The sequence below is a fragment of the Pteropus medius genome, unplaced genomic scaffold (genome assembly GCF_902729225.1).
Source record: "Pteropus medius unplaced genomic scaffold, Ma_sr-lr_union100, whole genome shotgun sequence".
NCBI classification, from domain to species: Eukaryota; Metazoa; Chordata; class Mammalia; order Chiroptera; family Pteropodidae; genus Pteropus; species Pteropus medius.
Genome location: NW_024349804.1, coordinates 13,847,284 through 13,856,794, shown reverse-complemented (window position 1 = coordinate 13,856,794; position 9,511 = coordinate 13,847,284). Strand labels below are relative to the sequence as shown.

Sequence of the window (9,511 nt, the reverse complement as noted above, 5' to 3'; positions counted from 1 at the left end):
CGAAACCTGCATCTCCTTTAACTGAAATACAGTATATGTAAAGTTCAGATGTTTTCATTTCTCTAAATCTTTTTTTGATGTGCATAGAACTGACCTGGTTTTAGTCATCATACACATAATTTTAATGTTTCTTCTCGTTTACTCCTGTGCTTTTTTTCACGTGTCAGTTTGGTGCACACAGTGATTTTTCATGGCTAGTCGGCGTTCTGTTCTGCTGATACTCAGTTACTGTCCCGCAGAGTGAAGCTCGTCAAAGGATTTAGGGGTGGCCCCGCCTCAGTGGGACCATCTGGCCACCGTGCCGGGATCGCATCCCCCCGTACGCTGCACTCCTGTCCCTGAGTCCTCTCTGAGCACACGTCGGCACACACCCTGTTCGCATTGCTCCCTCACCCCGGTGCCGGCAGGAGAGCCTGGAGGTGGCAAGCCCCCTACATGCGTCTGTGGAACGCATCATTGTTAGAAGTCAGTTTATGAGGTGCTTCCAGGCTAGGATGCACGCCAGGAGGTGTCACCCAGAGTCACCGTACGTCTCTGCCTTACTTCCCACAGTGCGTTGAGGAGATCCTAGGGTACCTGAAGTCCTGCTTCAATCGAGAACCAATGATGGCAACTGTTTGTGTTCAACAGGTGAGAACGTACTTTGCTGTCCTTTTCTTTTAAGCCTTTCACTGCAGGCATGGTGACGTGATGCTCCTGGTCACGTGTTTGGCAGCCTCACCTGTCTGTCACTCCTTTGCTCACTCCATTGTCGGGCCCAGAGGGGTCCTTTCCTGTCACTGTCCTGGAAGAGGAGGCTGTCACCATGGAGGGCAGAGGGTAAAGAAGTGCTGCCACACCGTTGCTACGTGGCAGCTATCTCGGTGTCCCTCCAGGTGTTAGAACACCCGGTCTCATCCAAGTCACAGAGACTCGAGACTGCCAGGGCTGCTCCTGACGGGGAGCTGCCCTTCGCGGCAGCGGCCCCGCTGTCCATCACAGTTCTCGGCAAGAACGTCCCGGTCTGCGTGTTTGCTGACGTGCCCGGTTATTCTCAGATGGGTTTGATGTTTATCTGGGAGGGTTGCTCGTGCTCCATGAAGTGACATCTCGATGGCTTCATTCTTTCACTCCAGCTGTTGAAGACTCTCTTTGGGACAAACTTGGCCTCCCAGTTTGATGGCTTATCTTCTAACCCCAGCAAGTGTCAGGGCCGCGCACAGCGCCTCGGCTCCTCCAGCGTGCGGCCGGGCCTGTACCACCACTGCTTCATGGCTCCGTACACCCACTTCACGCAGGCCCTGGCGGACGCCAGCCTGCGGAACATGGTGCAGGCGGAGCAGGACCACGACACCTCGGGGTGAGTGCGCCCGTCCTGGCCGTGGCGCTGGGGTCGGGAACGGTCTGTGGTCGAAACACAAAAGACCAAGCAGTGAACAATTTATAGAAGACGAAAAGAAATTAGCTGACGTTTTCTAATAGTCTGCTGTGTTCAAAGAACTCGAAGAAATACGGTCACTACGGTGATGGCGAGGGCACAGCCACTGCCTTCAGAGAGGCGTGCGCACATGAGTGGGGAGTCTCGGGTGGCAGGGGGCTAGGCCAGAGGGCAAAGAAGACTGAATCGGCTCCTTGCAAAGCAGCCGGCCACCACTGCCCAACTGTCGACAAGCCACAACGGGGACATACAGTGTCCTCGTATGTTAAAAGCACTTCGTTATTTCCCAGTGCTCACCTTGTTTTCTTACAGTAAGGTGCTGTGTGTTGGGGGCACTTTTCGGGTCTGTAACTGAGGTGAAAGAATCTTTCCACATGGCACAGTGGTGCTGGTGTGTAAGGTATTTGGAGAGTGTGGAAGTGTCAGATGATACTTGTATTTCGTAACTTTACGGCAAGAAGTCTTTTCTCACTTAAATTTATGATTGTGTTTTTGATACTTGGAATACAGTAGTTGTTTTTTAAATTACCATAATTACTAGTAGGTTCTTGAGTTACTACTCCGTGCAGTAATACAGAATTCCTTTTGTCCCTTTGTAGATGTATTAACAAGACAGCCACAGTGAGCACACTAGCATCAGGGACCAAGGCCAGCGCCCAGGCCCAGGCTGTGTGCCAGGGACGCACTTACTGTGTGTCCAAGTGTCAGGAATAAGGCTCATAAGTCCTCTGTTTAGTAATACAGGTGTGAATAAAAAATAAGTGGGTGTGTGTGACTGTATCTTACTGCCATTAATTTCATCTGTATTTCTTACAAAGAAAAGAGTGTAATTAATGTAAATAAAACTCTTTTCCAAGAAAATCGAGTGCTGTTTCTAAATCTCTGACTCTTTCAAATGACCATCACCGGCCCAGTCCCTCTGCAGTCTGGGCTGTCATGAGTGTCCTGTAGCAGAAGCAGCTCGGTCTGGAGTGGTCTACCACAGGTGACCGGCCTTGAAGGCTGACAGCTGTAGCTCAGCGCAGTCTAATCATCTTCACTAAGAGAAGCACATTATGCCACTGTGTCGAGTGGCTGTCAAAGCCCTTCCTGACTTTGCAGTGTCCTGATTTTGTGAGTGTGCGTGAGGGGACTTGGGGTTTGCTGAGTGTGCGGAGCGTATCTAAGGTCATTCTCCCTGCGCCCTTTTCCTCTCCGGCAGGTGGTTTGACGTACTCCAGAAGGTGTCCACCCAGCTGAAGACAAACCTCACGAGTGTCACGAAGAACCGTGCAGATAAGGTAGATAGGCGCCGCGGGTGAGCGCGGGTGGCCGCGGTAGCGCTACGGGGAGAATCGGGTCCGACGCCATCCGGGTTGGTTGCCGAAGCTTTTTCAGCTGTAGACTCACTATGGATTCTTTCCTTGCTTCTTTTCGTAGAATGCTATTCACAATCACATTCGTTTATTTGAGCCTCTGGTTATAAAAGCATTGAAGCAGTACACGACAACGACATCCGTGCAGTTACAGAAGCAGGTTCTGGATTTGCTGGCACAGCTGGTTCAGCTGCGGGTTAATTACTGTCTTCTGGATTCAGACCAGGTTTGTCACTTTTGTCTTTTATCTGCCATACCTGCTCATAACTTAATCAAAATAATCTCAAAAAGACACTGAGACTTCCTTAAACATGCAGGTGGCTCTCCCCGCACCAGTCGCTGCCGGTCACCGGCTTCCTGGCCAGTCGACGCAGCAGGCTGGGCAGCGCACCTCAGCGGTGCCAGCGCCCTCACCCTCAGCGCTCCGTCCGTAGGCGCTGTCTCAGGGTCACCCTTTACGTACTCGCCAGAAGTGTTTCCTGTCTTCACCCTCTTCCCTACTCTAAGATAATCTGAATTTAAATCGAAAGATGCAATGAAAATGTATCATTTGGGGGATAGTTTTACAAAATCCAGAGACTTATTTCAAACAGACGATCCATTATGACGTTCAGTTTCAAGCAGTCTGCACTTAGCTCATCTCTTTAAAAACGAATATGCTCTAACGGGACACTAACAGAGCCCTGTGCTCCTGGGTCCCCACGCAGGCCATTAGCATGAGCATTGGCTCATTCTCACCAGGTGGGACTCCACTGCCAGCCTTCCTTACGTGGTGGCTGTGGGGATGTGACTCTGGCCAGTTGCATTGCTCCCTGACGCACATGCTCTTAAACCAAAGCCCACGCCTACTATGTCACTAGAGCTAACGTCGCCATTGGGCCAGGGCCTCAGTCACTCCCCTGCGAGAGGCAGGAGGTTTTTGAGTCGGAGTGCTGCAGTTCATCTTCTTCTGGACAGAAATGGTGCCTCGTCAGCATCGACTCGCACCTCAGGGGTGTCCTCCAGGAGCAGGCGCAGACTGCCAGGGTGCTGACTTCCCCGCAGGTGCCCGGGCCGTCACCTTCTGATGCAGAGCCGTGGAGGGCAGTGCTGTGCCTGTCTTCCTTGTCTGCCCCCGTTACCAGAATCTGGCTCCAAAGGGCCGTTTCTTCTTTGGGAAAGATGCTCTTTGGGGAATGTTTGGGGCCTTTATTCCCGTTGCTCGCCTCGTCTCGTCTCGTGGGGAGAAGCCCTCATCTGAAGCTGTGGGGTACGGTGACCGTGGGGCCTGCGACAGGAGCTTAAGGAAGAAGCCTGGGGCCCGCAGCCAGCACTGCTACCCGGGGAGGCCAGAGCTGGCGGCCTGTCCATTCTTTCTCAAATCTCCACCTGATGCTTAAACGTTCAGAGAGGACAGCCTCAGATGGCCTCCAGGCCGTGCTTCTCGGCGGATGCCTTGAGCTGCTCTGAAGCTCGTGCCTCCCCCCGGGGTCCCAGCACTTTTCCGCCTCACTGCAGCAAGGCTGAGCCCCCACACCCCCTCACTTGCAACGTTAGGTGTTTTTTGTTTTTGTTTTTGTTTTGTTTTGTCTCTTGCCGTGAGCGCTTCAGCCTCGCGTTTTGTTCTGATTCACTTTCATGATTCAGGACCCGTGCTCCCCAGTTCTCAGGACCCACTACAATTTTGGTTTTTCTGAACAAGAATGGAAGACTAGAGTGGCCAGACAGACCATTGAACTCAATTGAGAGAATGGTTTATGGAGCACCTGCGGCGTGTGGTCTGTGCCACGCCCAGGGCCTGGGAGAAAACGGTGGACGTGTGAGCTGTTTCAGGTTGGAGAGAGCAGATGGGTGCTTGGAATGCAGACACCCAGAAGAGGCTCTAACCCCGTCCTGACACACTGCCACTGTCCCCCAGATTGTCGCTCACCTCGCAGCACCTCAGGGTCGGGCTCCTGGGAGGGAGGAGATAGGTCGCATTGGGCATCTCGCTGCCCAGCGGGTGTCAGGAACTCTGTGCCGCTCGTTTTGCCATGAAGTGGAACAAATGAGTTCCCACACGTGGCCCCTGGGTGCTGCCCGACGTGTCTCCTGGGGTTTATTACTTGTTTTTCCAAAGAGGTCTCACCTCAGTGTTCAGCGGATGTGTTTCGGGATTTCTGGAAGTGTCCTGCAATCGCCCAGTCTGATGGTAGAATACGTTGCGTTCTTGTATGCAGACAGGTACATGTGCTTTCCGGAGGCTGGTCAGATGGTTGCACAAATGAGAAGGAGGACGGGGCCTCGTTTGCGCATTTTCATCGTTGACGTGAAAATTTTATTTCCCGCCACAGGTGTTCATTGGGTTTGTGCTGAAGCAGTTCGAATACATTGAAGTAGGCCAGTTCAGGTAACGGCATCTTGTGATTTTACATTTCTTGTCCTTGGTACGTAAGTACATGTAATTTTAGATTAATAACCTGAACATACTTTAAAGCAGGGCTGCCCATCCCCTGGGCCCAGTCCATGGCCTGTTAGGAACCAGGCCGCACAGCAGGAGGTGAGCGGCAGGTGAGCCAGCGAAGCTTCATCTGTATGTGCAGCCGCTCCCCAGCGCCAGCATCACTGCCTCAGCTCCGCCTCAGATCCTCAGGCGTTAGACTCTCATAGGAGCACCGGTCCCTGGTGCCAAAAAGATTGGGGGCCCCTGTTTTAAAGGATTGTTAGGCATTTTTGCTAGGTATTTTTTAATGGAAGTCTGATTAATATGCTGTGCATTTTTGTGTGTCTTAAGAATTAATAAGTATCGAAAGACTTATTTAGAAGCATTTGTGCATTTGGTAATTACATATTGTCAGTTTTCATTTCACGTTTCAAAGCATTTAATTATGATAATAGATTGCTACATGCAATCTCATCTGGAAAAACACTGATTTTTTTTTTTTAATTTCTTAAATCATTTTTAGATATGGTTGTCTTTATTAAGGATAATTACTATGCACTTTACTTATTGAGCTTTCCTTGCTAGACAGGTTAGGGTTTTAATATCTGCAGTTATAGTGTATAATTATCGAAAATTAAAATTCTTTTGTTTCTGAGCTACTTTAAGTAGATAGGGAAGCAGTGCGGAGGGAAATGTTCGTGAATCCCTCGGGTCTGGAGACCCACTTTCTTATTCTAATGTTGTGACACCTTGACTGCCTGATCTGAGGCAAGTTGCTTTTCCTCCTCTGAGTTTCATCTTCTATTGAAGAGTGAGGGGCGGAGGGGGGACGAACGCGGCCGGGTGCTGTCTGCACACTCTCGCTCAGCCCTGCGGATCACTGAGCTCTCCACGTGGGCGAGATGGGCCTGCTCCAGATGTAAAACGGGGAGACAGATTGCTAGGGCTCCTCGATAGGCACTTTGTCCCTCTCAACCTTGAGCCAGGAGTATTTCGTTGTTTTCATCGATTATGTATCTTAATCTTAAAAGTAATTGTCTCAATGGATGTTTTTCTTTCTAGGGAATCAGAGGCAATTATTCCAAACATCTTTTTCTTCCTGGTATTACTATCTTATGAACGCTATCATTCAAAACAGATCATCGGAATTCCTAAAATCATTCAGCTCTGTGATGGCATCATGGCCAGTGGGAGGAAGGCTGTGACACATGGTAATGGCACAAACCTTGCACTGTGGTCTTCAGTAGCCATGATGTGCTCAGCAGGGCTAGTCTTCAATGCACCAAGTTCCAGCTGTGTCCACAACTGCTCTGTGCTTTGTAGGCTGTGTGTGTGTGTGTGTGCATGTGGAGAGAGCATTACTCTCAGGAGGTGAAAATATAAGAAACAATAAGATGATGTCAGGTACAGATAGAGACTGACATGAATACTCTTTTCATATAGAACACAATGTAAAAATGTCCCGATGTTTGTAAGGACTTCTGGTTTATTACTTGGTGTATCTGGAGTTAGGGTTAGGCCTTGACTCAGGACCCCTGTCACCTGGTTGCTATGTTGTAGGCACGTCCACGAGGACCGCAGAGAGTGGTCAGCTGCCCAGGCGACCCTTTACCAGCCTGTGGAACGCGGCTGTGTGGGTTCGAGCACGAGCCGAGGGCTTTCTCTGGACTCCTAAATGGACCCCCAGCATCTTCTGTTGCCTCCTCTCTGGCTCCACCGTTGGGACCCTGTCAGCTTTTGACCTTTGGTGGGGATACTTCCTCGGAGCTGCAAACCACAGATGGGGACACAGTGCTGCTGCGTGCAGTGCTGTCCACTCAGCATGCATGCGGGAGGGTGGACAGACGAGCTGGCACCTGCTCTGCCGCAGGTGGCGGAGGGGCCTGGGCCATCTCTGTTTCCACACTAGAGTCACCTTTGCCATGGTCTCACAAGGGCCAAGATTCGTGCCTCAGCAAAAGTACACATTCTTGCTTGGATGGACTTTAGGGTCCCCGGATGTAGTTGACAGTGCAGAGGGGTGACTAAGGCATCCTGGATCAGAGGGTTTTTGGGTTCAGAACTGATGGGCAGCCAGAACCCCCTGCTTTCTACTGGAAAGCTTGGTCATCTGTGGGAAAGTCAGCAAGTGTGCTGTGTGTGTCACTGGTGTGAGTGTGCTCGCTTGCGCGTGTCATGAGGGCAATACTATCAGTAATCTTGATGACGTGATTGGGCTCCATCCATCCTTACGAAAAACATTTCTTAGGGTGTTTATTCACGTGGTGGTATTGGACTAAAGAATTTATTTTGGCTGTTGTTTGGGATAAAGACAGGACTTGGGAGGAACTTCGGTCTAGTGGTAGAGTGAGTTTAATCACTGAAATCATCGCAGAAACCTAAAATCTTCTGGTGGAGAAGTATCTGTTGTCTTCAGGTGAATCTTTAGATTATGTGTGAGTAGGCTGTTGCTATTTTAGTTAGTGGGAATGTTTTTTTATTTAGAATTTGACTTTTAAATTTTATCCTTTTTTCAGAAGTGATGTTGCATCACAAACTCTAGTTTTATTATTTTTTTAAGATTCCACAAAATTATCAAGAAGTGTCAGAGGAAGACTTATGGCCTTCCATGATGGTATACTGACAATTCACAGCATTCATAACCTTAAGATCCTTTATCAGAAGCCAAATTTGGATTAAGGTTGCCTTTGTTTCTTTGTTTCTTTCTTTTTTTTTTTTTTATTTTTGGCGAGGCCACCCTTGGTTGACCTTATAGATTGCAAGGACTTTATCAGCTTACAATCCCTTACTTATTTTTATTTTTTTATTTTTTACTCCTATAGCACCTGGTCTTCCCTGGTCTCTATACCAGTCTTAACGTTCCCTGCATAAAGCTTCTAATCAGATCAGATGAGTTCAGGCATTCTGGTGGCATACAGTCCTTTCATTTACCTATTGCGGGATCAACACCTTCTCAGCCTGACTTTTGTCCCCACAGCCATTCCGGCTCTGCAGCCCATAGTCCACGACCTCTTCGTGTTAAGAGGAACCAATAAAGCCGACGCAGGAAAAGAGCTGGAAACCCAGAAGGAGGTGGTGGTGTCGATGTTGCTGAGGCTCGTCCAGTACCATCAGGTGAGAGGGGGCGAGGGCGCCACTGTCCCCTGTCCCCGCAGGGGCAGAGGAGCTGGCCTGGGCACCGCTCTCCCGAGTCAGCGGTGTTGCCCTGCGCCAGCCTGGGTGCTCGGGCTGGGGAGACGCCAGGGAGTGGACAGTCTGGTAGGGTCTGTCTGTAAGCAGTGCAGCCATGTGGGGAGGCCGCTGCCACCCAGCTGACTGACAGTCACAGCTCAGCCGAGGGACTGAGCATGGTGGAGGCCCTCTTTTCCAAAACGAGGACCGAGAATCGATTAATTGGAAAATGTTGATTCAAATGACAGAATTCTAAAAACTGATTTTAAAAAAATCTCAAATCTGAAATAATTTGAAGACTTTGTTTTCCACCATGCTGATGCAGGCCCGAGGGCTGTTTCCTTGAGCTGCTTCCGGCCTTGCTTTCCTTAAGGCGGGGCCGGAAGTCACGGAGGGCCAGGCGGTGGAAGTGGGAACTCTGGCTTCTTTAGTGACTCGTGTCTTTCGGCTTGTACAGTGGCCCAGCCTCACTTATTCTGTAACTTTTCTTAGTTATTCGTCTTTGAATCCTTATAAAGCCTAAGCTTTTTTCATAGAAACACTTTCTTTGTACATTCTCATCTTGGTTAATCTAATATTTAATTAAATGCTTGGTGTTTAATTAGATCCCATAATTACAATAACAACTACAATTGCCATAGAAAAGTTTGAGAACCAGTGACTGACTCTCGGCAGGCACGCTGGGTGGTGGGAGGCCTAGAGGGCGGCTTATCAGCCGCACGTGTTCCAGAATCTCCGGGCCTGGTGTATAAGGGAACAGAGTGGGCTCTGGTTTCTGTCAAGAGCCGGGATTCGTGGAGAGCTCCCTGGGCAGCTGAAGCTCGGTGGCCCCCTGCAGGGGAGGAGGCTGTGGGACACAGGGCGGCATGGACAGTGGGCTTCGGTGGCTATGTCTCTTACTTTGTAGCCGTTGTATTTTGTACACCAGGTCAGCAAACTTGTCTCTAAACAAGCAGATGACAAACACTTTAAGCTTTGCAGACCATACGGCGTCTGTTGCAACTCCTCACATCAGACGTTGTGGACGAAAGCAGTCCTCGTCAGAATGTTCACCAAAGGGGTGTGGCTGTGTGCCAGTAAAACTTTATTTGCAAATACAGCTATCTGTTTAAAAGATCACTAATAAACTCGTGCTCAACCACACATAATTCTTATGAAAGGAGGTAC

The 9,511-nt window shown here is 49.7% G+C and overlaps 1 protein-coding gene across 1 annotated transcript in view; it reads left to right on the top strand.

Annotated features, from left to right (window-relative positions):
- Positions 1 to 9,511, top strand: part of HTT (huntingtin) — a 115,764-nt gene that overhangs the window by 60,183 nt on the left and 46,070 nt on the right. Inside the window, exons 29-35 of the mRNA XM_039838245.1 lie at positions 553 to 630; positions 1,116 to 1,339; positions 2,619 to 2,697; positions 2,837 to 2,998; positions 5,085 to 5,140; positions 6,236 to 6,384; positions 8,151 to 8,287. Of these exons, the coding sequence (XP_039694179.1) occupies positions 553 to 630; positions 1,116 to 1,339; positions 2,619 to 2,697; positions 2,837 to 2,998; positions 5,085 to 5,140; positions 6,236 to 6,384; positions 8,151 to 8,287 (885 nt within the window). The remainder of the gene's footprint in view (positions 1 to 552; positions 631 to 1,115; positions 1,340 to 2,618; positions 2,698 to 2,836; positions 2,999 to 5,084; positions 5,141 to 6,235; positions 6,385 to 8,150; positions 8,288 to 9,511) is intronic.